The following is a 27880-nucleotide window of genomic DNA, read 5'->3' as shown; positions in this document are numbered from 1 at the left end:
CCTTGTGGAGAGATCTTCAGTTCTAGGAATGAATGTACCATTTCCTGCCAGAGGTGTGTTTGGATTGAGAAAGTTGATCGAGCTTTGTGAACACTTACGATCTGTACGCTTTACAGTATGTATGTTATTTAAAGACTAGAAGGGAATTACACAAAGAATAATATATTCAGTCCAATAGACATGGAGCCCTACTGTGTGTCAGGCTATGCTGAGCACTGGGGGTTCACGATGGGGTCAGCCATTGCTCGTGCTCCTGCAGAGCCAGATCGGGGGGTCATCTTGTATTTGGAAATTATCCAGATCTGAAGGACGCAGCTTTCGTGGCAAGTGGTCACCTGGAAAGAACCGCTATTACCTGGGTTCCATTTCCGGGTGTGGAATAGTATAACTGGGCTCATGATTATTTTGTTCAGAACTGCTTTGGTTGCAAGGGGTAGGTTGCAAACTGTCAAACTGCAAAACCTGATACCAGCTAGCATAAAGGGGACTTGTTTGAGGGGTCCCCGCATGACTCACAGATGGGAAGAATTGAAACCCCAAACTTTAGGAAGGATGGGGATCACCGGCCCAGAGGATCAAACCTGAACGGCTTCTCTCCTCAAAGCTGATGTCTGCTCTCCTCCGCCTGGCATCTTCTTTCCCACACACCCGCTTTCTCTAGGAGCACAGCAGTGGCGTGTGGCTGCCCACAGGGCTGACTTATACCCTTAGAGTTCAGGGCAGAGAAAAGAAATGGACTCTTTCCCACCAGGGTCCAGTAAAATAAAATCCCATGTTTGGCCCCGTTTGGGGCTTGTTCCCTCAACTCCGCAGAAAGGGGTCAAGGGACATGATGGCAGCTCCTTGGGACCACAAGGCTTGACCGGGGGAGCCCCATGAGGCTTTCCAAGAGAAAGACATGGTACGGTCACAGCACCCACTTGTGACATCAACTGAGCTGTACTGCAGCCACTTCGCCCACCGGGGCAGGCTGGGCCCTGGCGCAAAAGAACCCATGGAGGAGAAATAGGATACCTCCTGGGTCTGTGTTCTCGCACTTGTAAGAATTTATTGTATTCTGGGGTGTATTTTTATGTATGGATGTAAGTATAAATATGTTGGGAAGTTCATATGCCTAATTTTATGGTGTCCACCCTGCGCTCAGGTACCATATAAATACATGCTGCCCTTTACAAGTCTACACGGCAAGTTGCATTCGCAAAGGGGTTGCCATGACCCCTTTGTTCCGAGGGCACTGACTTAGTGAGAGGTATGCTTGTGCAATTTGTGTAACGTTGGTGGGAGGACGAGCCCAGATGCTGAGAGGAGGCAAAACACCTCTGGACGACGCAGAGGAGCAGGCTTAGCGTCATGAGAGGGACACCCTGGTAGGCGGCTTCTGGTTGCCACCTGCCTCTACCCTTTATGGAACACTCTCCATCCCAGAATTACCCCTCTGAGGACCTGCTTTGGGGTTATTCCAGGCTTTTGTAAGAGGACGCTAGAATTGGGCTTTGGGGGGCTGGTTGCTGTCAGTCAGGATGGGGTTTTCCGGAATCCATTTTCTTGGGACTTATCTTTTGGTCTCAGGGATTTGGGCGCTTTTAATCTTTCGAAGATGAAAGTCTTCGTTAATGCCTGTGAGCTCGCTTAGCCGGTGGGGTGCTGGAATGTTAAGGGCGGTGCAGAAAGAGCTGGATTCCTAGGGTCTGGATCGCCTTGAGAAAGCTTCTCTTTATGGACAAAGGGATATATCAGCTCTAGACAGTGATTTAAAAACCCGAGTCTTGGGTAATCAAGTATGGTAGCATATGAAGGAAGCGTAAAGCTGTGTTCTCTCCCTAAAAGTACCTGCTTCTGTCTACTTTCTGGTGACCGTTGAACCGTCCTGACCCCTGACCTTGAAACGATGCAGATTCCATGCCGTGGAGAGGCTTCTGGAGAGAGTGGAAGCCTCGGAGACGTGAGAGTGGGAATTTGGTTTGGGCTTCGGATCACGAACTGCTCTTTTTAAAATATGACTCTTCTGTCTTTTGATAAATTACAGAATTATTTTTAGAACCCGCGATGATGTGGTTTCAGGAAGAGCAGGAGGCCGACGCGGTTCGTTTCTGCTCATTGTCTTAAAATAATTAATGAAGGCGATTCCCACAGAAGCCTGTTCCAGAAAGCCCGGAAAGGTTTGCGAGAAATTTAGCTGGCCACTCTCTGCGTAGGTCCTGGTAGCGAAAGAAACCTCATAACCCTGATCCCTTAACTGTCTTAACAGTTAAGATACATTTAATCTTATGCATATACACACCTGCAGGAACAGATTGATTTCTGTGATTATGTATCAGTGTTTTCTTTCTCCACTGGGTGTGACTTCAGTGGTTGCACCTGTGTTAATGTCGTGCTCATTCAAACATTTCTTTATTGTTTGGTCTGACTGTGGTATTTTTCAAATACAGTTGTCACAGCCCAACTATGCAAATACCCACTGGCGTATGAGGCTTCTGCACTGCTTGTCATCCTCCCGCCTCATTGTTTGAGAGGCCCCGAGACAAAGGCAAACATGAACGTACAGTGCCGTAAGGGCCGACTCTGTACAGCTCGGTGAGAAAGGGCCAGTATCATCCTGGGGCGAGGGGAGGCATGAGAGGGCAACCAACTTGGCCAAGACCACACCAAGAGCGCACCTGGCTCCAGAAAGTGTAAAGGTCAAGAGTGTAAGCTGCAGAGCCCAGCCACTCACTTAACGTGTGACCTTGGGCAGGTCACCTGCGTCCCTGAGCCTCAGGCTCCTCATCTGTGAAATGGGGATCAATCCCGCCTCACCGGGCTCCGTCAGATGATGGCTGAGAGTGCCCAGAGCGGGACCCAACAGAGAGCAGGTGCTCTGTGAACCAGCTTCTTTGTACTTCTGGGTTCTAAAGCCCTTTTTGCTCTAAGCTGGGGGTTCTGCACCCCCATCCTCTGGGGGAGGGCAGAGGCAGATGGTTGGAAATGGAGACTTAATTTGTGTGATTTATGAGCACCCCACCCATATCAGGGGGGTGGCCTGTGGAATGCTCCCCTGTTACTCCACTGCTCCGTGGAACTTAAATGGGGCTAGCTAAGGGAACGTTTCAAGGTATGGCCAGAGAGCTGGGGAGAAACTCGCAGTTCACACAGTACAGGAAGCCACAGGAAGACGAGGTTTTCGAAGGCCGGAAGAACCAAGTGTTGCATGCTGCTACCTGGAAGTCTGGCAAGATGGTGGCCATAAAACAGCCTTTCCATTTGGTTATGAGATGGTCTTTGGCGACCTCAGGTTGGGTAGGGTGGTGGGGCCGGGGGGCAGCTCTGGGGTGTTCATGGGAAGCTCACTTATTGAGGGAGTGCAAGTGGGGCCTGTTGCATGGTGCACACCGGCTGCTCGCTGGGGTGCAGGGCCGTTCTCCAGGGGTTGCTGTTTTACTGCCCTCACCCAGTCCACTGCAGAAAAGCACTTGGAGGGTCCCCAGATTGTGCCCCTCTCCTTAATAGGACAGACTTGTATTTTTCCATTGGGATCCTCCTGGCACGCTCTAAAAAACCCCCAGGGCGGTACGTGGGGAGAACTTGGCAGTGTGACCTGACGTGAACACACACAATGCCACCTCTGGGTGCCTAGCCGCATTCTCCAAGATGCAGGGAACACGGGTACCAGAATGCTCAGAGCCGTGCTGCTCTGAGAGCCCCCAAATGCAAACTACCCGAATGCCCACCAGCTGTATAATGGACGTGTGGATTGTGGGGTAATCCAAGTGTGGAATACTAGACAGCAGCAAGGATGGATGAGCAGCCACAGGAATGCGGAGGAACCACACAAACACTGTTGAGTAAAAGAAGCCAAGTGCAAAAGAATATGTGCCGTACTATTTCCTGTTTATGATATTCTAAAACAAGCAAAACCAGCCAGAGGCTTGAGAAGTTGGGGGAAGAGAAGAGAGGGCCTGGCGATGTTCTGGTTCTTGACCCGGGAGGAGGCTCCATGGTAGGTTCGCTTTGACGATGCGCAGACCCGCACGCGTGCAGTTTGTGTGCGCACCGGATGCATGCTGTCCCGCACGCAATGAGAATGTTCTGACAAGCAGAGGAGCTGCTCTTGCAGAGCTGTTGGCTCAGCCATTGAGATGCTAAGTGGCTAAGGGTTGGTGGGGCCTGGATTTGAGTCCCAGCTCTTTGGCCCTGGGCAGGCCACTCAACACCTCTTGGGTTCTCGGGTCTCAGGTGCATCCCCTACGAATGGCATTGCGTTCCCTTCCTAGGGTGACCCGAAGGTTGAATGAGCTAGAAGGATGACAGAGGACTGGCTTCAGGCATTTCCACAGTGACAGAGTCAAGGCTGTTTGCCATGCCCCCTCACTCTGAGGTCCCCTCCTGAGGCTCCCTTGATCCCCAGTGGGCTGCACTTCCTAGAGACTATCCAAAGATGCCTTCCTCCCTGCCTTCTACATAAATCAGAGTGGGGGCATGGGTGACGCCCCTATCAGCATTCTTTGTCCCCAGCTCAGCCTTTCTCTTAGACTGGGTCAGAAGGCAAGTGCTCTGTGTGGGTGTCGAGCACAGAGCAAGTGAGGACGACAGGTGGTGTCTGCAGGGACCACAGGACGGTTTCTGAAGAGGTCATTCCTAGGGCCCTAAGATTCCAGCAGCTGAAGGTCAGAGGTCACCCTCCTGAGATCTCTGCAGAGGCAAGGTCTCTCCTGTGCCCGGCCAGAGTCCCCTGGCCTTGAGGACTTCACCTGCCCCCTCTCTGCCCAGCAGGGAACAGCCTGATGAGTGGATAACTTGTCAACGCCACTGCCCTCATCCCAGTATCTTTTGGAACTATTATTAAGGTTTAAAACAGCTTTTTTTTTTTTTTTTTTTAAATGAAGGCCCGTAGGAGGGGCCTTGGGGCTGCCAGTGTTGGGAACCCTTTTTCCTCAAAGACGTTCAGGTCCTGGTTGCAGCTCTGGCAACCCTGACCCGGCCTGAGAGCCTCTAGGGCTCATTGAGCCGAAGCTGGAACTGAAGCTGAGCGGGTTTCTCCTCTCTTCCAGCAACGCTGTTCCTACTGTTTTCCCTGTGTCTCTGGTCTCCCTCCACCCCCAGGCAGGAAGCAGAGATGGGGCTTTGTCTCCTAGGAGAAGAAAGGTGTCTGCAGATGCCACACACCTGCCTGAACTTGGCCATTCTGCTTCTCTCCAGAACGTGACGGCTCCAGTTTGGACCAGTGGATGCATGAACCTTGGGAACCACAGGCCCCCTCCCAGGAACACTCTTTTTGGGCTTATGTCCATTTCGACATTTATTATTGATGAAATGGGCATAATCTCTTAGTCGTTGCTAGTATAAAGGTGAAGGGCTTATTTTTTCCAGAAGTCACTGTCAAAAGCCACATCCCCCAACCTTGCCATTCAGTCCTTTTTCTGCTTTTAGTCTGAGGCTGTGGTTGTAAACCCCGCTGGCTGTTAGAAACATCTGGGCTGCTTTAAGGAGTAGAGGTCTCTGGGCCCCCTCCCCAAAGGTACTGAGTCAGTCGGTTGAGGGGGGGGTGAGCACAGCCGTGAGCTAGAGCCCCCCCCGTGGTAGACTCCCTCCTCCATCGTCAGTGATTTCACGTCGGTAGCTTGAAATCTGCCAAGATGGAAATTGGCAAATGCTACAGACCAGGTCCCAGGGAGCCGCTTACTAAATATTTACCAGCTCACCAACGGGACAGGGCGTCGATACTTTTCAAAGCCCCCACGGCGATTCCTACATGCAGCCAGGGCTGAGCATCATTGGGCCCCGGGGACCCCCTGATAGGCAGAGTGAGGTCTGTCTACACTCCTAATAGCTCCCAGTTGTCGAGCCCCACCAGACGCTGAGCTGCTGATGTGAGTTAGGTTACTTAGCTCTCCCCATAACCCATGCAGGATTATTATCCTCATTTTTATTTTTATTTTTTTAAAAGATGTTTATTTATTTGAGAGAGAGTGAGAGAGCATGAGCTGGGAGAGAGGCAGAGGTAGAGGGAAAAAAGCAGGCTCCCCACTGCACGGGGACCCTGAATGGGGGCTCGATCCCAGGACCTGGAGACCATGACCTGAGCCGAGGGCTAACACTTAGCTGACTGAGCCACCCAAGTGCCCTAATATCTTCATATTTAGATGAGGAAATGGAGGTCCAGGGAGATTACCTCTCAGCTAGTTGGTGGCTGACCCTGGATTTGACCCAGGCCTGTGCACCCACTAACCCGGGTCTGCCCAGCGGCTCGGGATGGCTTGGTCAGTGACCCACTCTTCCCAGTGGGCTGATACAGAGTCACTCCTCTCGATGTCACGGTGACCACAGGGTCTGAGGCCATGACTGTCCAGGCTGCAGTGGGGGCAGCAAGGAAAGGGGCAGCTCGCACTAGGGACCTGTGACCGCGGGCTTGACTCTGAGCCAGGGCCCTGAAAGGCAGTTACTAATGAGCTCCTGGTGTCGCTGTGTCTTCTTTCCCTTTCTAGTGGAGCATGACAAAGAGTTCTTCTATCCACGTTACCACCACCGGGAGTTCCGGTTCGATCTCTCCAAGATCCCAGAGGGGGAAGCTGTGACTGCAGCCGAATTCCGGATCTACAAGGACTACATTCGGGAGCGCTTCGACAACGAGACGTTCCGGATCAGCGTTTACCAGGTGCTGCAGGAGCACTTGGGCAGGTGGGTACCGTGCCGGGTGCCTGGGAGGCATGCTGAGCTGCCCTCGGCTGCAGAGGAGGAAGGGGACGATGGCCAGAGGACGGGGCCGGGCCGGGCAGGGGCGGTCAGGGCTGCTTCTGTCATGGTCACCCACCACGGGCCAGGCCCTACACCGAACCTATTTGTTCAAGAACATTGATGGCATAGGTCGCTATTTCTTAAGACTCTCCCCGTCGGGAAACTGAGTTAGAAAAGGGGACAGCCAGCCAGGCGAGCCTGTGTGGGTATTTATGGGGGGTCTGGGTCTGCGTGTGTTCAGGGCCATGGGGGGATGGGGAGAGGGAAGAGGAAGAAACATTTCTTGGTGGAGGGTCTGCCTCTCGCCCATTGCTCGCTTCCAAACATGATGTCAGGCAACCAGGGAAGACGGCCATTGGTGATAAAATGGGATTAAAACTCCCAACCCCAGGGGGAGGGAGGGAGGGAGGGAGAGAGAGAGAGAGAGAGAGAGAGAGAGAGAGAGAGAGAGAGAGAACTCGGCTTTCTAAGAAGCACAAGGCCAGGAACCCAGATCCTGTGTTGAAAGACTTTACTGTCTTGAGACCCTTTAGTGTTGAGGTCTCCCGAGAGGCCAGGGGAGCTGACCCCCCAGCTGGATGGGCTGGAGCATCGAGCGAGCGTCGTGCATTCCAGAGGCGGCTGTGTTCCCGGCGGTGCTGCCCAGCGGCCGGCTCCTGTCATCGCCCGATGCCATTGCTCCGTAACTCATGGCCGGGAGGTGCTGTGGGCGCTTCCTGAGGGACAGTCCTCGCATTGGCAGCCGGGATGGGGACCCGTTCCCGCCCTGGGGACAGAGGAGCGGTCACCACCTCCTTCACGAGCGCCACCGTCTCAGGGGTGGTCTTAAATACTAAGACCACCAAGCCCCACTTTCTGAGCGTTTCCAGCGTTTGCAGCTGTGAGCTGCTTTCGTATTCCCAGTAGCCCTGGGGGGTGGCGCTCATCTGTGACGCGGGAGAGTTAGGAGCTCAAAGCACAGGTGTGTCATCTGCCTGTCACCACCGTCCAGGGAGAAAGCGGCCGAATTAGGACTTGAGAAAGTCCTACAGGAACTATGTGTTTTACAAAGATATTGTTGCATAAGATGGGCTCTGGGCTCCGAGCCCCATCCCCTGCAGCCTCCCCCTACCCCAGTCTTCGGGGTCCCTCAAATCGGCGAACGTCTGTGCGCGTGTGTAGTTTTGCAGGTGGCATCTCGTCACATCCTCCCTCCTGCATCTTGCTGTGAGCACTTGACAGTGAGCCTGGGCGACCCCGTGTTGGTTCACAGAGAACATCCTTTTTCCTTGAACTGCCACACATTCCCCGAGAGGCGGGCCGCAGCCAGTTCCCTGCGTGTGCCCAGTGGGTCCCCCGTGTCTCTGTGTTGCAGGCGGCGGCCCGTTGGTTTTGTCATTATGTCACACTGCTGCGTGTCTATCACATACAGCGCTGGAAATGGAATCGGGGCAGAGAGGGTGCACGTGTTGGCCACTGATGGATTTCGCTGAACGGCTGTGCTTGGAGGTTAGGTCCGTTTATACCCATAACCTAAGAGAGGCCAATGCCCCGCGTGCTCACGACATCCTCTCTTATCAAACTGTTTTGGTCCTTGTCAGTCTGATGGGCAACAAATGGTATCTTAGCACCAGCTGGGTTTGCATTTCAGAGCCGCCACTCGAATGCGCTGCCCTACTCCCCCTACAGAGAGGGGGGAGCAGCAGACCCTCCTGGAGGAGAGGGTATCGGGAAGGAGGGTGTGGTGTCGGGGGCGGGGAGTGACACAGGGTCGTGGCAGTCACCTCTGAATCTTACCGTAGGCACTCGGACGCCCCAGTGCACCCTGGCATCTGTGCCTTGGCCCCCAGACCCAATGGTAGGAAGAAGCATCGAGTTCCTTCTTGGGGTGTGACACATGTTGGCTCTGTGCTCTGATAGATCCCCCCGGACTCCTGAACAAAAACATATGTTTGACTTTTCTCCTGAAGGCTGATTCATTGGAGGCGAGGCAGGTGCCCAGAGGCAATCCGTCAATAGCACTCCATCGGCCCGCTGTGCACACCCCGAGCCCTGCTGGCTCCCCACCCCCCTGGCAGGCTCCCCACACCTGCCTCAGAAGTCTCCATCAAGAGGCTTAGCCTCAGGAATGTGGCTGCTCCGAGTGGGTTTGTGGGTTTGGCGGAACAGAGCTGCAGGGTTGGCTGGTGTCACCTGCACGGCCCTCTCCGAGTTCCCACACAGGAATGCGTTTGCCCTGCCTGGCCACTGGTCGCTGGGGTTGGCTGAGCTGCTGCCACTTCTCGTGAGGGGTCCCTGCGCTGGGGACAACACCAGAGACTGAGTCAGGCCAGCCTGGCGGGACAGGCACTGGACCTCCTCTGTGGGGGACAGAGGCCACTGCATCAGGGGAGAGACGCGCGAGCCTGGCGATGTGTGTCCCCACCACCCTGAGCACCTACGTGCCGGCGCTGGCTGGGGAACTGGGCTGTGGGGATGAGCAAGCGCGGGTCATGAAGGGGGGGCCTCATCTAAGACGGTGGCTGAGGAGTGATCTCGCTTTCTGGGGCTGCCCTAACCAAGTGCCACGAGGTGTGTGGCTGAAAACAATAGAGCTGTGCTCTCCCCCGGTCCTGGAGGCCAGGAGTCTGAAGTCCAGGTGTTGGCAGGGCAGTGCTGCCTCTGAAAGCTTTGAGGGGTGGGGGGTGGGGGTCTTTCCTGCCTCTTGCAGCTCCCGGGGGTGGCCATCCGTTATCGGTGCTCTTGGCTTCCAGCTGCGTCGGTCCACTCTCTGCTCTTGCCTCGTGGCCCTGCACTTTCACATGAACTTCTCCCTTGCATTGGAAGACCTCATCTTCCTTCGCCTGTTCAGTTAATCTGCAAAGACCTTCTTTCCAAATCAGGTCAAATTTATAGGTATCAGGGGTGGGACTTGAGCCTATCTTTTTAGAGGATACGATCCAACCCAGAACAGGGGGTGAAGAAGAAGGGCAGGAAGCCAGGAGACCAGCTAGCCTCATAAAGCGATTGGTCATCGATGGCCTTGTTGAGCTGGGGATGTTTGAGTGACCAGAAGGATCTGGCAATGGGGCATGGGCTAGAACAGGGGGAGTGTCAGGGGAACTGCAAAGGCGGTGGTCCTAAGGTGGGGACAAGCACGGGTCATAGGGAGGACAGTGGGACATGATGGTGCCAGACGCGGTGAGCTACTGAGTCCTTGCTTAATGAAACTCAAGCCTTGGCTTCCCCACTGGGCTGCCATCAGCTGCTCGTCTTTCTGCCTGTGTCAACCTGCTGGCATCGTGGGCACCTGTCTCATCATGGTTTAAGGTTGCTGCCCCCTGCTTAGTTCCATGGGGTGGATCCGGAGGCCCTTGGGGAGGGAGAAGGCCTGAGTCACTGTGGTTGGGAGAAGGATGGGTGGGGCGGCTGTTGGCAGCTCCTGGCTGGTGGCGAAGGTGGGCATAATAGGTTGTCCCCAGGGAGCAGCTTGGCCACAGGCCATCTCTGGGGCTGTGAGCCTTGCTTTGGGTTCCTGACTCTGGGGGCATTTGGCTTGCTGGGAGACCAGGTCCATTGTTGGCAAATGTTTGAGTATCTGCCATGTGCTGTGCACCAGCGGAAGTAACCAGACCCACGCCCCAACCCTCCAGCTCGTGTTCAGGCAGAGGAGATAACATGGCAGGAGCAACGTATAAAAGAGGCAGGGAGTGGGGGGGGGCGAGGAAGGGGCTGCTGTCTTTAGATTTCTGAATTTCCTTTTTATGCCCGAAAGAAAGAGGCAAGGCCTTTGTTCTCCAGAAATTTAAAGGTCAAACAATTTTTTAAAATTATTTATGCTCTTTTTCTGGGTGGGTTGTTTTGTTTTTTAGTCCAGAAGCAAAATGATTCAGATGCATAAATTCCTCAGGTGGGATAGCCTGGCTATTAAGAGTATGGATTCAAATCCTGACACGGCATGACCCTTGGAGCCCCAGTTTCCTCCTCTGTACAAAGGGATAATAACTGCATCTACCTCCCAGGGCTGTGGAGAGGATAAAATGGGTTAACATGCTTACTTAGAACATAGTAAGTGTTCGGTAACGGTTCACTGTTACTAGTGTCACCACCACCATCACCATCACGGCCACCACCACCACCATCACCACCATCACCACCATAATCACCACCTCCATCACCATCACCACATTCGTCATCATCTTCATCATCACCATCACCACCACTGTCACCATCACCACCATCACCCCCCCCACCATCTTCTTCACCATGATCACCATCATCACAGGGAATGCAGAAACCTTCTAAGGAAAATGGGGGTGGGGGGCTCCAGGTTTTGGCTGCAGCAGTGCTTTCCCCCATCTCTGCTGAATGTCTTCGTGTTGCAGTCTCCGGTAGGGATGAAGGCCTAAGCTTTTGTGGCAGTGGGGCCCTTGTTTGCATTTCCCCAACTTGGGGCAATGGGGGGTGCGGAGGGGACATGCATCTTCTTCAGGCCGATCCCCAGAGGATCCCAGACCCTGTCCCCACTACCCTGCTGTGCGGCCAGCCTGCTCCCCCTGCTGAGGGGTCTGGGCCCTTGCTGCTGCCAGCCGCCCAGCTGTGTGGAGCTGGGACATCTGGCTCTCTGGCGAGCCTCATGCCTGAGCTCCAGGAAGGCTCTGGGGTGCCGGGGATTAGCTGGCTTTGGGTTAGCCTCAGCATCTCTCCCCTTGTGGCAGCCACTTTCCACCAAGTCCTCTTGATCTCTCGGAATCCAGATTAAATTCCGATAATGAGCGGAGCTGGAGGCCTTCCACAGCCCTCGGGCCCTGTGCACCGCGTGGCCCCAGACAGCTGGAGAGGCCGCCGGAGCCGCCCTTGGCAGGCTGTAGGACTAGTGGGGCTGGGGGCCTTGGCTTCTGTGGCCTTGCCAGGGGAGCAGGCGGTGGGGGGGCGAGGGAGCAGAGGCTTCCCTCCTTTTCTGAACCCCAAGCCTCCGGCTGGACCAGCTCGGGCCTAGTTGCATTAGTTACCCAGTTTCATTCATGGAAAGTGGACAGGCCTACAGGGCAGCAGAACCTGCTCAAAGGCTGTCAGTCACTGCCAAGGTCGAGGGGCTGTGGGCAGCTGGAAGAAAAATGGCCCTCGGTCAGCGTCGGACTTTGGTTGCCAGGAGGGTGACCTCAGAGTGGTCTCCGGGGCCACGGTTGGATCAGCCGCAGCCTGAGTCACTGAAGAAGAAGGAGCTGTCCCTGTGACGGGCTGGAGTAGGGGCCAAGGGCTGTTTGCCAAGGCAGCCGGAGGCCAGGAGAGGGAGGAGGCAAGCTTGTGCCTCTTTGCTGCCAAGTGGGGCTGTGTCACCCCCAGTGGCCCTCCCCGCGACCTCCCGGCCCCCCCAGAACACTCACACCTGCCACAGCTCTTATCTCTTCCTCTCGAGAAGGACGCCCAGCAGCATCCTTGTCCTTAAACACTTTGGTGACAAGGCTCCTGGGGATCTGGTGAAAAGATTGATAGTTCTGGTGAAAAGGTTGAGTCCACCTTTTGCAGGGGTGGGGGTGGAGGGGCCTGAGCTTCTGCATTCCTGACAAGCTCCCAGGGGATGCCCTCATGATCTGCATCTGTGGAAGCAGGGGAGAAGGGGTGTGGGTGCTGGAAGCAGAGATCTACTGGGAGAGCCGGGACGGCTCCAGGGCGCAGGTCAGTGGCCCCTGCCCCAGTCTCCCTCGTGTTAAGTGCAAGTTGAGGACTTGGTAGCGAGACTTGGACTTTTTTCTGACTTTCAGCACTGGGAGCATGTCTGGGCAGAGGGACACGGTCACACAGCAGGACCCCCCCCACCCCCCCCATGCTCTAGGCTTGTCGTCGTTTGGTGCGCTCTGGACGTGACTGTGCCGAGCCCTTCAGCTTCCTTATGTGCCTTGGAAAGGATCCTGGGAAGACTTGTCCCCATTTTCCAGGTGTGGAGGCTGGCTCAGGGAGAGGGAGTAACTTGTCTGAGGTCACGTGGCTGGAAAGTGGCAGAGCTGGATATTGTCCTCGGGTCTCTGGGATTCCAGGGCTCACGTTCTCGGCCATGGCGGCACCATGGAGCCTCTCACTTGTACCGATTTCCTCGCCTGAGATTCCCAAGCTCCAAGCTCTGGTCAAGCTCTGGTTCTCACCCGCGGCTGTGGATTAGAATCACCGGGGGTGGGATGGCGGGGTGGGGGGGGAGTGCCTTTAAAGCTCCTGATACGTCAGAGTCTTGGGGGCAGGGCTGGGCTTTCTTTTTTTCTTTAAGATTTTATTTATTTATTCATGAGAGACAGAGAGAGAGAGAGAGAGAGAGAGAGAGGCAGAGACACAGAGAGGGAGAAGCAGGCTCCATGCAGGGAGCCCGACATGGGACTCGATCCCAGGACCCCAGGATCACAGCCTGGGCCAAAGGCAGGTGCTAAACCACTGAGCCACCCGGGCTGCCCGGGGCCGGGCTTCCTTTTACTAGCTTCCAGCTCCCTTCTCCCCCATCTGTGAGCCGTGTTCTATGCCCGAGAGACGGAGGGGGACAGATCCCCTCTAGTCCAGGCCCCCATGGCTTCCCTCTCGCCTGGTCTCTCAAAGATGATTGTTTTTCTCCCCAGGACTGAGCCCAGGTGTAGTCCAGGCCCTGACTGACAATCTCAGCAGCACAGGGATGGGGCTGGCTGAGGGTAGGGGTCCCCTTGGGCTCTGGCTCCAGAGGCTTCCGGAAGCTTCTGGAACCTTTCTGCCATTCCTGAAGGCCTAAGTGCCTGGGTCCCTGTCTCTTGCCTTGCTCGCGTCACCGCAACACCTCAGCCTCAGGGTGGGAGCGCTGGTTTTGAGCTGCTTTCCCAGGAGTGGCCGATTCAGCATCCTAGTAGCCTTTTCAAAGGGCAGGGAGGGAGCAGCTGGCTGCCTGGCACCAGTGAATGTTCTGGAAGGTCAGGGGAGAGCATGTCCGGGGCAGCCTGGTCAAGGACACGTTGGCACGTTTCCTTACCGCCTTTGTCAAATCCCAGCTCAGAGCTGCTTGGGCGGGAGCAGAGGCCCTGGTGCCCCTTGGATCCTCTCCCGTGTCCGGAGGGAGCACCCTGCAGGGAGCCTGCAAGCAGGGACAACCCACTGGGCAGAGACTGTCCAGTCCAGGTAGTGCCACTGGCTTCGGGTCCTGCAGGCTGAGGCTGACTGGTGGGCCTCGGTGGATTTTCTGATCTCTGTGCTTCTGTTTCCTTCCATAATTCATCCCAAGCCTGGCTTCGTGGTAGGGTTGTTAGGGAGTCCGTGGTGACAGGTTCCATTGGTCACATGCCTGTGACTGACCAGGTCCATACTCTCCCATTTTGTGGATGGGATCACTGGGGGCACTGAGTGGCTGAGTGACCCTCCTGAGGTCACACGCTGGAGGCAGAATTCAAACCAGGTAATAAGTAAAGATGGGGGGCAGGGTCCCCGTGGAATTCTGATGTAACTGCTCCCAGTGTCACCTTGATAGTGATTTTTTTGGAGCTGCCCAGAGTGGACTTGGTCCTTGCCCTCGCTGCTCCTTTGAGGATCTGAGGGACCTTGGATGAATCGCTTCATCCGCTCCCTGGGGGTGCACATGCCTGTCCTCCCAGGGCTCGAGGGCTGTGGACGGTGCAGCTGAGTGGCGCGGAGGGTTCCCGAGGTGAGTGGATGCGTCCAGCGGTCGTTCTGCGAGAGGACACAAACGATTCCACCCAGGGGCCCTCTTCCGCCTCTGCCCCCTTCTGATCACTCCACGTGGGCTTCACACCTGGTTGCCAAGGTCAAGGTGTGCAACGATCCCCATGAAGTGGTCCCTTTGCAGACCTGCCTGCGGGTCAGGGCTGCTGCTTGTGCATCTGCGGCGATTTGGGCGATGCCCGTCATCTCACGGGCCCGACCTTCACCCTCCCCTCGTGAGGACACTTGTCCCAATGGAGAGAAGACACGGGCCTTCTCGAACAGAGATGATGACAGGGCTAATTTTAGCCTTGAGTACTAGCCATGCAGTCCCTCCCATTATAGCACCCCCGAGGGACGTACCACCCCCCACCTCTTTTCCCAGACAGGGAAACTGAGTCACGGTACCAGCTTAGGGATTAAAGAAAGGAAGCTTGCATCTCTCTCCCATCCCATCTGTTTTTCTTCCTTGGTTGGCAGATACACATCTTCCTTTTTCCTTCACGGCAATCCTGGGAATCAGGTAATGGTGGGGGAAAGGAAACTGAGGCAGAGAAGACAAAAGACCTGGCCGGCTTATTCCACGATCCTGCGCAACAAAGAGCGAAGGACCAAAGGCTCTGGAGACCCCGGATCCACCCCCATTCCACCACTTGGAAGCTGGGTGGGTCGGGGACCCCGGTTGAGCCTCAGAAGATCAGAGTGGGAGCTGCAGAGACGATGACGGTTGCCCAGCGGCAGAGCAGGGACAGGTGCCTCGAAGGGCAGGAGTTGGCTGCGTTTTGCCCACTGTCCTATTCTTTGTACCTGGAGCCTGGCGCACAGTAGGCCCTCAGTAAAACCTCTGTGCGTGTGATTGGAGGAAAGCGTGTGGGCCTTCTAGGGCGTGGGCCTCCTGACGCGTGGGACCAGGCTGCCTCTCGCGTGCAGCTGGCCCCTGGCCCCAGGACGCAAGCAGCAGTTACCTGTTGTCTGAGAGTGCCGGCCGAGGAGCCCTGGTCCGGCCTCGAAACTCCCCCACTGCCTCCAGCCCCGGACGGCTCCGTCCCGGCAAACCTTCCAGTGTGTTCTCTCTTCCAGAACTGAAACTTGAGAATGCCTTGTTTGCAGTCTTTCTTCGGCATTTGAGCCCAATTTCCAAAAAAGTGAAAATTGCCCGTAATTATAATACTTTTCGATCTTAGGGAAGTTTCCCTGTGATGATTATAATTATATTATTTAGAGCTGTGTGCCAGTGGGTACCCAAGGGTGGATTGGTTCTCGTCTGCAAATAAGGGAAATGTCAGCATGTGTGCCGTGGCCCTGGGTTTCCTACACTGGAATGAATTTCGGGGAGAATGGCTTTCGCGTTGGGGGCTGGCTGTATAACTTGATCTGGTGCTTTAATTCCAAAAGCACTTCATACTTGGACCTCTGCTCGCCTATAGGAGCCTGTTTTTCCAAATGTATTAACATCTGTGTTTCATATCAGGGCCTGTAATTGCTTTAGCCTTTTTGGCAGGAGACAAAGAGAATTAATATTTTTCAATTTGGTCGCGAGCGGTCATCTGTAGCTGGGAAGTGAAGGGCCTGCTCAAATGTGAACTCAGCGAGGATGGGGAAGGAGTCACGATGTTTGAAAGGAGTCACCCGTGCTTGTGGAAGTCCTCGGTTGGTTCAGGTTCACGGCAGAGGGAGGCGTCTGGGCAAACGCTCAAGGTTCTCGCAAATGCTGGTTCTTCCTTGCTTTGTCCTCTTGCCAGCCTGTCAGCACCACTCTTCCGCCCCCCTCCCCCGAGCCGCACAATGCCCACGGCTTTCCACGTTGCCACTCCAAGGATGGAGGAAGGAAAGCCGACACCTGGCCTGCATTCCCCCTCCGGGATCCAAGGCAGGCATTGCTCATGGGGCAGGGCTCTCCCCCCTGCCCCGTGCTCAGCACCACTCCGCGCCGGGAGGCAGCCTCTGCCGGCCGAGTGAGTGGCCGTGGAGTGAAGCCCGCTGGCCACGGGGCTCGGGTCAGGCCTCCTGGAAGCTCAGCCCACGACGAGGACTGTGTGTGCAAGTGAGTAATTAGAAAATATTCCTGGCAGAGGGGAAGTGAAGGCGGTGGGCAGAGGTAGGCAGCTGGGCCGCCTAGGGTCTCAGGAGGGGGACTGTGGCTCCCTCCTCTTGCAGGGCCTTTGGGAGGTAGGTTTGCACCCCTGACCCAGCCAGGGCTCAAGACGCCTAAATGTTAGTGCCTCCACCGCCATCAGTGGGGTTTCTCAGGCTTGGCAAGACGGACACGCCGCGGTGTCACCAGGGATCACCGCGTGAGCTTGGGGGTCCTGTGCGCTGCAGGGCGTCGGGCAGCATCCTTGCCTCTCTGCCCACGATGTCACTGCCAAGTGTCAGCAACCCAAACTATCTGCGGATGTGGTCACACGTCCCCTGCTTGAGAAGCACTGGAGTGGAGGAGACGGATGGCAGTCCCCAGGCGCTTCCACTCTGGATGCTGACGGGCGACGTGGGTGCTGGCGCCTTGTGGGGGGAAGCTCCCTGGAGCCGTGCAGCCACATCGGAGGACTGCGGTGCTGGGGTTCTGGGGCCTCGGGGGATGGTGTCGCTCTGATGCGTGCTTACAGTAGGAAGTCCTGACCACCTTCCTGTTTGTCGTGCTGACCGCTGTCCACCCTCTAAAGCACCTGCTCACGGTTTCTCTCGGTCCCAGCATCTGGGATGGTGAGGCCTAAGCTGAGGCGTCATCAGGACCACCTGAGAACAGGTTTAAAGAGAAAAACAGAAGGGCGCCTGGATGGCTCAGTCGGTTAGGTGGCTTCCGCTCAGGTCATGATCTCAGGTACTGGGATTGAGCGAGCCCTGCGTCGGGCTCTATGCTCAGCAGGGAGTGTGTTTCAAGATTTTCTCTCCCTCTGCCCTTCCTCCTGCTTGCACACACTCTCTGTCTCTCTCTTTTTCTCTATCTTTCTTAAATAAATACATAAATCTTTAAAGAGAGAGAGAGAAAAACAGAGATTCCCATTTCCGACCCTAACAGGTCACCAGGTCAGGTGTCAAGACTAGAATTCTTCATGTGTATTCTTTTTTTTTTTTTTTTAAGAGAAGTTTTAGGTTCACAGCAGAACTGAGGAGAGGATACACAGGGTTCCTCTCTACCTCCTGGCTCCGCACATGTACAGTGTCCTGTCCCCCATCGTCAACATCTCCAGCCACAGTGGAACAACCGTCACCGTGGATGAACCCACACGGACACGTCATCATCTCCCCAAGTCCATAGTTTACCCTATGGTTCAGTCTTGCTGGGATCCATTCTCTGGGCTTGGATAAGTGTGTAATGACTTGTATCCACCACTGTAGTGTCATATTGAATATTTGCACTGCCCTAACAATCTTCTGGGCCCCCCCTGTTCATCCCTCCCCTTCCCCAAACCCTGGCGACTACTGATCTTTTTATTGTCTTTATGATTTTGCCTTCTCCAGAGTGCCCTGTGGTTGGAATCATACAGGTTGTAGCTGTTACTATTCATTGTTAAGACCAAGTGCCTGGGACTGGCCACGTCATTAGTGAGACCCAGTGCAAAATGAAAATGTGGCTCTACTTGAATAGCTTGCATCTATACCTTGAAATTCCAATATTTGAGTCCAAGGGCACACCACCCACAGTCCAGCTCCAGCCTCATTTCCAGCTGTCTCCTGTGCAGATACACAGACACACACACACACGCCCACACAGACATGCACACACATAGACACGCACAGTCATGCACACAGACACACAAAACACAGACGTATATACAGACACACATTGATGCACACACACACCTACACACGCGTGCCTGCATGCGTGCCCTCCCGTGTGGCCAGGTTGGCATTTGCACTCCCCCTTTTCTCTGGAGACCCCTCATTTTCGGGCCACTGCTTTTCTCACCCCATTTCCCTGTCTGTCCAGTCTTCTACTCTAGTTTAATTCCCACACCTACACCCCCAAACCAGATTTTTAAAAAATACACTTTTTATTAGACTTTTTTCTTTTTCTTTTTCTTTTTCTTTTTCTTTTTCTTTTTCTTTTTCTTTTTCTTTTTCTTTTTCTTTTTCTTTCTTTCTTTCTTTCTTTCTTTTTTTTTTTCTTAGTTTCTTTTTTTTTTTTTAGAAATTTTAGACATAGGAAAACTGAGTAGCTAGTACAGAGAATTCCCATACTCACTGTAACCAGCTCCTCCCATTAACATCTGACATTAGTAGGGTGCATTTGTTATAAAAAATGAACCCATGATGATGCATTGTTATTTATTAACTAAGGTCAGTAATTTATCCGGACAATTTATCCAGATTTTTCTTTATCCTAATGCCTTCCTTCGGTTGCAGGATCCCGTCCAGGACACCACATGACTTTCCGTGGTCATGTCCCTTTAGGTACTTCTCTCTCTGACCTTCTTAGATGTTGCTTGTTTCTGACGACCTTCCCCAAACCAGCTTTTCACAGAACGTCTCTCTGTCACCCTCTCCCACTGCTGCTGGTCTGTCACAATCCTACCTACATTATTATTGTTGTTGTTGTTATTATTATTTTTTTTATTTTTAAATTTTATTTATTTATTCATGAAAGACAGAGAGAGAGAGAGAGAGAGAGAGAGAGAGAGAGAGAGAGAGAAGCAGAGACACAGGCAGAGGGAGAAGCAGGCTCCATGCAGGGCGCCTGACATGGGACTCGATCCCGGGTTTCCAGGATCACGCCCTGGGCTGAAGGTGGTGCTAAACTGCTGAGCCACCCAGAGATCCCTATTATTTTTTTTTCATCTGACTCTTTCTGTATTTTATATTTTCTTTGTATTTTATTGTTTTAAGTTTACTTATTTATTATTTATTGAAGTAACCTCTGCACCCAGTGCGGGGCTCAAACCCCCGACCCCAAGATCGAGCGCCATGTGCTGTCCTGGGTGAGCCAGCCAGGTGCCCCCACAACCTTGCCTACTTGAAAATCTAGCCCAGATCCCCCCTTGCGTTGGCGTCTCGCTGTCTTCTCAACCCGGACAGCTGGGAGTCAAGATCCCTACTAGGCCCTCAGCCTGGTGCACCATGTAGCCCTTTGGTGCTTTCACCCACCCTCCAGGGCCTGGCATAGAGCAAATGGTTTTGCTTCTTGAGTGAAGACTAGATTATAAGAGCCTTTTTTTTAAATAGTAAATTTATTTTTTATTGGTGTTCAATTTGCCAACATACAGAATAACACCCAGTGCTCATCCCGTCAAGTGTCCCCCTCAGTGCCCGTCACCCATTCACCCCCACCCCCGCCCTCCTTCCCTTCCATCACCCCTAGTTCGTTTCCCAGAGTTAGCAGTCTTTACGTTCTGTCTCCCTTTCTGATATTTCCCACACATTTCTTCTCCCTCCCCTTATATTCCCTTTCACTATTATTTATATTCCCCAAATGAATGAGAACATACACTGTCCTTCTCCGATTGACTTACTTCACTCAGCATAATACCCTCCAGTTCCATCCACGTTGAAGCAAATGGTGGGTATTTGTCATTTCTAATGGCTGAGGAATGTTCCATTGTATACATAAACCACATTTTCTTTATCCCAAAGATGCAGATGCAATGAAACGCGGGGACGCCTGCACCCCGATGTTTCTAGCAGCAATGTCCACAATAGCCAAACTGGAAGGAGCCTCGGGGTCCATTGAAAGATGAATGGATATAAGAGTCTTTTAAGGAATGGGTTTTTTTCCAACTCTTCTTTAGGACCTAATTAAGGACTCTTTAAAGATGATACCTGGGTCCCCAAGCAGACTTCTTTTTCCCCCTCGATGTTGTGGGGTTAGAGGTTAGCACTCAACCTTTGACTTGGGGTTTGGGCCCACGGGGTGGGGGGGGGAGTGGAGGAGGGAGGGCAGGATGGTCCGTGAGTCAGATGGGATTGTCAGAACCAGGAGCCTCCAGAGAAACCTCTTGTCAAAGGAAAGGAAATGGGGGTTCTCTTTGGAAAGTTTTTGCCGACAGAACCCGGCTTCAGATCCCTCTCCCATCGGGGGTCCAGGGGGCGCATCTCCAGAGCCTGAATCCCCAGAAAAACCTGTGACGCCCACGGTCTTGCTTCCTGGGCAGTAAAGGGGGGCTGCCTTCCTCTGTCACTGTCTCCTCTCGCTGGCACCACGTTTGGGGTGGGTGTCCCTGCCCCGAGTCTTGGAAGCAGTTTCTCCTCCGGCCCCTGCTGGCCACCCCGAGGGCAGTGACTCCTGCCATGTTGGCATCGCCAGCTGTGGCCTCGGACGGAGGCCGTCCTTCCCCCGTGAGATGGCCGGACCCGGATGCTCCCGCGCAGCACTGGCCTCTCCTGCCCCAGGGTCTCCTCTCACCCTGGGAATGTGTGCAGCCCGCGGAGGAGCCAAGGCCCCGGGGAGCAGCCCTCCGTTGCTGGTGGTCAGGGGCCCTGGAGATGAATCCCGCAGCCTCTTGTCACCGTGGGAAGCACCAGGCTGAGCTGGGTTCATGCCGTGTCCTGGGGGCCCGGGGGGGGGGTGTGAGCCCCAGATGCACACGGTGTCCCGTTGGGCCTTTGTTCCATCCCTGCCTCGTGTTCCCTCTCCCCTCCAGGGGGTTCCTGGGGTCACTTCTCAGATTACTTGCACTTAAGTAACTCAGGATCCACTTTCAGCAGCTGGGGGGGTCCCCAAAATACGATGGAAGGTATGATGGAGGGTCCAGCTGGCAGGGCCGTTGGGGGGCTCAGCGGTGTGGGGCGCGGGCACCGGGCCTGGCGTGGGCTTCCCGAGAGCTTCCTCAGCCTCCCCTCTGGCCACCAGTCTTCTGTGTAAGGGCCCAGGGTCAGACCTTTATGTTTTTTTTTTTTTTTTTTTTTTTTAAGATTTTATCTATTTATTCATGACAGACACAGAGAGAGGCAGAGACACAGGCAGAGGGAGAAGCAGGCTCCAGGGACTCGATCCCGGGACTCCAGGATCACGGCCTGGGCTGAAGGCGGACGCCAAACCGCTGAGCCACCCAGGGATCCCCCGGACCTTTGTTTTTGAAAACCTTGACTTTGGTTGGTGATCGCCCGAAGCTCGCGCCAGGTTCCCTTCCCTTCCCGACGTCGGCCTGCTTCACTTTCCTGCCTCTGGCTTCGGAGTCCTAAAACAGCCTGTGGTTCTTTTAAGAAAAAGAGAGAGAGAGAAGGAGAGAGGAGAGAGGGCGGGAGGCGGGAGGGAGGGAAGATGACCCAGCAGGAAAGCTGTGTTTGTGTTGGTTTGTTTATCCCTTGAGTGTGCGTGAAAGAGGCCGACTTCACCTCGTTCTATTTTGGTCTGGAGCTGGAGGCCGGAGGAAATGGGGCGACCAGGGCAGGTCCGGGAGGATGAGTGTGTCGTCGGCGCGGCCCGCCCGCCTCCACCCCTGGGGCCACGGCCGCCCAGCAGCCCCACGGCGGCCCCCGCTCCTGCCAGCCCTGCTTTCTGGGGGGGACCCCAAGGGCCTTTCTGTTCCACCCCCGAGATGTTCCCCAGCACGGGGGTCACGGGCGTGGCTCGCTGCCGGTCTCCTGATGTTGTGTGGTTTGTGCCCGGGTTGAATGGAATGAGGGGGACACCCCCCCAGTTTCCGGAAATCCTGGGGCCCAGACTCTGGAACCCAAAGCAAAGGGGAATAAGAGTCGGGTCCAGAAGTGAATTTGCCACTGGCTTCCTGCCCGGCTGTGGTTTCCTGTCTCTCAGGGTCCCCCCGCCTGGCGCCCCCGCACTCGTGCCCATAGGGAGCTGTTGCTGATGGTGCTGAGGGTACAAAGCTGGGGGGCGGTGAAGCCCCCACGGCCTCCCCCTGGGGGTCAGCCTGGGTCAGCCGGCAGGGGCGGGTCTGCAGGGGGCGCTGCGCAAGGCCTGGGACTGACCAGCTGGTGTGACCAGGGCCCCACAGTGGGCCAAGGCCCCAGGACGTGGGGGGTGAATCCATTGCTGGAAACACTGGAGTCATTAAAAAAAAAAATCGGTTCTCGTCTTTTACTAACGCAGACTACAGAACGTGATCCCAGAATCGTGCCCCCGCTGACCCCCCAGCCTGGTGGGGTCCTCTGAAGGCACTGGCACCTTCACTCGACGTACATTTGAGACCTCCTCTGTGCGACGCCGTGTGCTGGGTCTACGGCAATAGCAAAGCGGGACCGGTTCTTGTGGCCTGGGAGCTCAGGATCTGTAGGAAAAGGGGGAACCCAAATTTAGACACCAGGCTCTGTGCGGGAAGGGAGAGGCCCCGAGCGTGTCCTGTGACAACGTGCCCATCGGGGCGTCGGTGGAGGCTTCCTGGGAGAGCTGGAGGAGGAACCGGCGTGCTGGGCATAAATGGACCAGGAACAGTGCTGCAGGTGGAGTGACGGTGTGTGCGGAGGCTGCACCCCACGAGAGGCCGGGGGGCCAAAGCAGTGGGGCCGGGCAGGCAGCCCGTGGGGTGACAGGGGGCCAGGGAAGTAGGGAAACATGTTAGGGAGCTCGGGCTTTTTATCCTAAGAGCTAATAGATGGTTGAAGGCAGGATTTGAGGTTCTGAGAGCCCTGGCCGGTTGCTGGGGACTGGGGAGGTTGGCTCAGGAAGGGAGGGCATAGGACCCCCCCCCCCCCGGGGCTCCTCCAGGTGGCAGCCCCCCTCCACCATCAGGAGCGCTGCTGGCTTCCCTGAGCCTCAGCCCCTGTCTCTCAGGGACTGCGGGAATCAGCAAGCTCTGGGGGTGTCACAGAGCCAGACCTCTTGTAAGATCATCTTAAGTGAGGGTCAGATCCCGGTTGTGGGCTCCTTGCTTGAGGGCCGGGGCTGCTTGCATCTGGGGGAGGGGGAGGGAAGATTAACCTTGACTTTGAGGTCTCCGCCCTGCTGTGGCCTCGTGACTCTATCATCCCACTTACTCCATTTTTAGAACAATCCTCCAATCCTCCTAGTCACCCTCACTTTGTAAATAAAAGAACTTGCAGGATAGAAGTTGGCCTGCCCAGGGTCACTCCACCTTAACTCCCCTAAGATCCACAGCCATGGGTTATAATGCCTACGTCCCTGCCCACCCAAGTGTGACCCCAAAAACCCGGGGGCTTCTTCACAAAGAGGATGCTGGGCTCCACTCAGAACTCGTGATTGTTTTCTCCTGTGGTTCTTCCATCCCCGATAGGGGAAAGACCTGCTCTTCGTTCTGCTCCTCCTCATCCGCCCCCTGCCCCCCATGACCCAGGTGCACACACACGTTTGAAAGCCTCCTTATCACATGCCAAGGCCAGAGTAGACATTTCTTTGCAGCAGGACTTCTCAGAACCTTTATAAGGAGCTAATGCACATTATGAGGTCTCTCAAGGAGCACCGATGGTGCATTGCCTCCTTATTTGAATACGGAGCCTTTTGATTTTTGACCCTCTCGTTTTCCTCTCTTGGGTGTCCGATTAATGGAGGCATTTTCTAGAACTTGGTCAACTCCAAACCCTTCCTCGCCAGGTGAGGAACCAGAGGCCCAGACCTTGCTGGCTGCTGATTTGCCTCCTGACTTTCGACAACCTGTGGACAGGAGTGTTGTTGACCGTCCAGTGAACGCCCAGGCGAGGGGCAGGGGTGGGAAAGGAGGAGGGAGAGTGACGGACAGACAGACGGTCCTGGGGTGGGGAGCCCGGGGGCTGGCGACTCATGCTCTGGCCGTGGGAGGAGGGCATCTTGCCGCTTTGTGTGTTTTTCCACCTTCCTCCCAAATGACTTAATTTTAGCCTTCCTGGATCTGCGTCGTCTTAAAGAAAGCATGTTTAAAAAAAGCCTCGGACTTCCCCGACTTCATGATCCTGCCCCGGAGAGGCCAGGGGCGGTTTGGGCGACGAAGGAGGAAGGGCAGGGCATTCCCAGAAGCCCCAGGTGAGGCGCTGGGGCCCCGGGGTCCTCCCCAGTCGGGACCAGCTTCCTCCCGGGCCCCGCAGGCCGCTGTTGGGGCAGGTCTGAGCCAGGGGCGCGGCGGCCGCGGGCTTCCCGGCCTGACCCCCCCGCCCCCACACACACACACCAGCAGGACACCTGCAGTGCCTCCGCGACATCCGTCAGCCCGGGAAGCTCGGGGTTCCCTGGCACACTCGCTCTTGCTCTGTGTCTTCTGGGCCTGTCCCCGAGGCCCAGCCGCAGTCCCTGGCGTGCGGAGTTTTAGTAAAGCGTCGGGCCCCGCGGGGTTCCAGGGAGCCCAGGGTGAGGGTGAGGATCCGAGCAGGGGTGCGGGCAGGGGGCCTGCTGGTAACCCCTGCGTGGAGCCTCCGCCCGGCTTCCCGGTTCTCTTGGGACCTGAGCCTTCCCGTGGCCGGAGGCCGCCTCGCCTCTGTCCTGCTTCACACGCCCCGTGCCCTCTGCTGGGAGGCCCTCGTGCCCTCCTGCGCGGGGTCGGCCCGCCCCTCCCTCTGGGCTGCCTCGGGAGACCCTCGAGGCCTTTCCTTCCTCGGCTGCCCTGGAGGGCTCCTTCCTCTCCTCACGCCACCCCATCGGGTCCAACTGCCTTCACTGTGGGGTGCGCTCGGCTCCTGAGTCAGGGCCCCGCCAGGGCTGCCGTGGTGTGTCTGGCTCCGCTCAGAGCGCCTGGCGGGGGTGAGGGTGTCCGGGGCTGGTTTCAGGAATGCATCGGCTACTGTGACAAATCCCCACGAACACAGTGGCTCGAGACGGCCCCCGGCTGCTACCCTATGTCTGTGCAGGCGGGAAGTTCTCGGACCTCACAGGAGTGACACGGAGGTGCGTCGGGAGCTGTCCTCCTTCTGGGGGCTCCGGCGGAGATTCGCTTCCTTGTCTTTGCCAGCTCCCAGATGCCACCCCCATTCCTTGGCTCACGGCCTCCGGCTAGCAGTCACGTCCCTGTGACTGCACGTCTGTCCTCACACCTCGTCTCTGGTTGGCATGTCACCCTCTTTGCCCTGCAGGGACCCTGGGGATGACACGGAGCCACCTGCAGAGCCCAGAAGCATCTCCCAGCTTCGCGTCCTTAACTGAATCACATCTGCAGAGCCCACTTGCCTCGACGAGTCATGGGTTCTGGGGATTCAGACGTGGGCATCGGGGGTGTGTGTGTCCGTGTGTGTGTGATTCTGCGCACCTAACATCCTGAAATTCATTTCTCTTTCCTTGATGGGTGCCACTTGGCACCGGGCCAGCCACGTTCTCCTCGATTCTCTCCACACCCTCGAACCCCCAGGAGGACTCCTGGCTGGGGGTCCCAATGGGAAGGCTGGCTTCACGTCACTGCCTGTCTGGGGCCTGCCACTCACCGCCTGGGGACACTTTCAGAACTCATCTGTGCCTCCACTGTTTCATCTATAAAGCAGGTTCTTATGGTCACGTCGACCGTATGTAGCCCATTGGAGGAGGGAGGGTTAGGTGAGAGAATGTCACCTGCACTTGGTGGCACAGCAGCTCCCCAGGCCTCGGTGTTGGGGTGCTGGGCACCCTGGCTGCCAGGGGAGAGACCCTGGGCGCCTCCCCATGCGGCCCTTCCAAACCCCAGCTGCGTGGGCTCCCTGAAGGAGACGGGCTATGTCTGAGGAGCCCCTGAGGGACGGTCAAGCTGGATGGCAGGCTAGGATGGCGGGAGTGTTTTGCTTCCTACTCCCCGAGACTGAGGCCCAGACCAGGCTATCCCCGTGTGGCCACAGTGGCCCACGCACAAGGTCTGGCCTCCCAAGCTGAAAATTAAAGCAAGGGCAGTAGATTTCCAGGGCCAGCTCTGAAGGCCTCCATCTGTGGGGACCCACTGGCTGGAGGCGGGAGGAGGCATCGTCCCCACATGGCTGCAGGACGGGGGCTCGGTCTGGGGACAGCCAGCGGGCCCTGGGGGAGGCGCCGGGGTCTGTTTCCCGTGGCCCCTGCTCCTGCCGGCAGCGCCCCGGGCCAGGGAATCCTCAGGCTCCCACGCTGGCCATTTGCCAGCTCCAGGGCCGTACTGTCGGGCGTGCTGCTCTCTCTGAGGCCCTGGTCCGCGGCTGGCACCCCACGTCCCCCGAGGGATCCTACTGCTCTGGGAGTGGGTCGTGGTGAAGGCCCCTGAGATCACCGGCTCTGAATAGTTCCTAAGGAGCCAGAGGTTGGGGGGGAAAAAGGACTTTCCACCTTCCCACGTTGGAGACTTAAAAATACCCACTTTTCCGGTGTGGTGGAACTTTCCAGGGGAGGTGGGCAGTGAGGCGCTGGAAGGCAGCTCTGGTGGTGGCTCCCGCTTCTCTCTGTGGGTGAGATGTCAGTGGTTCTCAGCGCTGTCCCTGGGAGGAGGAGGAGGCCGCAGGCCCCAGCAACACCCTGTTCCCAGGCCGCTGGTTAAACATTAACAGCCCTCAGTGCCGCGACGTCGGGGTCACCGGAGGTTCACGCCTCGCAGACAGCAGGGCTTCAGGGCCGCCTGAGTCTGGGCGAGCGAGGTTGACCTCCGGGGTCTGGCTGTTGCAGCTTTCCTCGGGAGCGGGAGCGGCAGGAGGGGCTGCAGGGAGGCCACGTTCGCATCCCGGCTCAGCCGCTCCTCTGTGGGCCTGGGGGGAGCGGGTCCCGCAGCCACGGAAGGGGGGCCGAGGGTTCGTAGCGCGGATCGGTTAGAGCCTGGGGACGTGTTGCCCGTGTCGACCTCGCTTCCCTCAGAGGTAGAAGGTGCCAGCTGCGCTGGGGCGGTATCCATGAACACATGCCGGGCCGAGGGCAGCGGTGCAGGGAGGAGCGCTGCTCAGACGCCGGGTGTGTGCAAGTAGGCCTTTGGCACGTAGGTGTGCAAGCCTGAGCGTATCGTTAGCGTAATGGCTCTGCATTCTAAATTTTAGGCTTACATTGGCTTTATCCGTTTAAGAAAATAATAGATTTATTGAGGTACGATTCACACCATGTAGCCGTCCACCCTTGTAACGCGTACAGTTCAGTGGTTTCTAGTCTATTCCGAGCTGTGTGACCGTCACCACTATTCCACATTTTCATCAGCCCAAAAGGAAACTCCGTGCCCACTAGCTCCCACCCTCCCAGCCACTGGCAACTGCCGAGCTCTCTTGTGTCTCTGGACATTTCCTATAAATGGGATCACACCACATGTGGTCTGGTGTCTGCTTTCTTTTACTCGGGTGATGATTTCAGAGTTCATCCACGTGGTCGCAGGTTCCCTCTTACTCCCAGACAACTTCCCGTTGTGTGGATTTACCGTACTTGGTTTATCCATTTATCGGTTGATGGATTTTTGAGTCATTTCCACTTTTTTTTTTCATTTCCACTTTTGAATAACGCTGCTCTGAACATCTGTGGATCAGATTTTGTACAGATCTATTTTCTTATTTCTCTTGGGTAGTAAAGTTACCCCAAAATGGTAGCTCTGTCTTTTGCCTTTCGGAGAACGGCCAGACTAGTGTCCACAGCAGCTGCACCATTTCACATTCCCGTGAGAAAGGTCCAAGCGCTCTAGCTGCCCTGTATCCCTGCCAACACTTGTTACTGTCTGTTTTGGTTTTAGCCATCCTGGTGGTGTGAGGTGTTACCTTATTGTGGTTCTTTTTGTCTTTGTTTTTGTTTTTTTAAGATTTTGTTTATTTGTTCACGAGACACAGAGAGAGAGAG

General features: G+C 55.7%; 1 protein-coding gene across 2 annotated transcripts in view; it reads left to right on the top strand.

Moving 5' to 3' along the window:
• Nucleotides 1-27880, top strand: part of BMP7 (bone morphogenetic protein 7) — a 92271-nt gene that overhangs the window by 27763 nt on the left and 36628 nt on the right. For both annotated transcript variants that reach the window (XM_025470470.3, XM_025470471.3), the window contains exon 2: nucleotides 6462-6654. In XM_025470470.3, the coding sequence (XP_025326255.1) occupies nucleotides 6462-6654 (193 nt within the window). The remainder of the gene's footprint in view (nucleotides 1-6461; nucleotides 6655-27880) is intronic.

The sequence above is a fragment of the Canis lupus genome, chromosome 24 (genome assembly GCF_003254725.2).
Source record: "Canis lupus dingo isolate Sandy chromosome 24, ASM325472v2, whole genome shotgun sequence".
Taxonomy (NCBI): domain Eukaryota; kingdom Metazoa; phylum Chordata; class Mammalia; order Carnivora; family Canidae; genus Canis; species Canis lupus.
The sequence above is the reverse complement of the archived record's forward strand: the minus strand, read 5'-3'. Positions and strand labels throughout refer to the sequence as shown.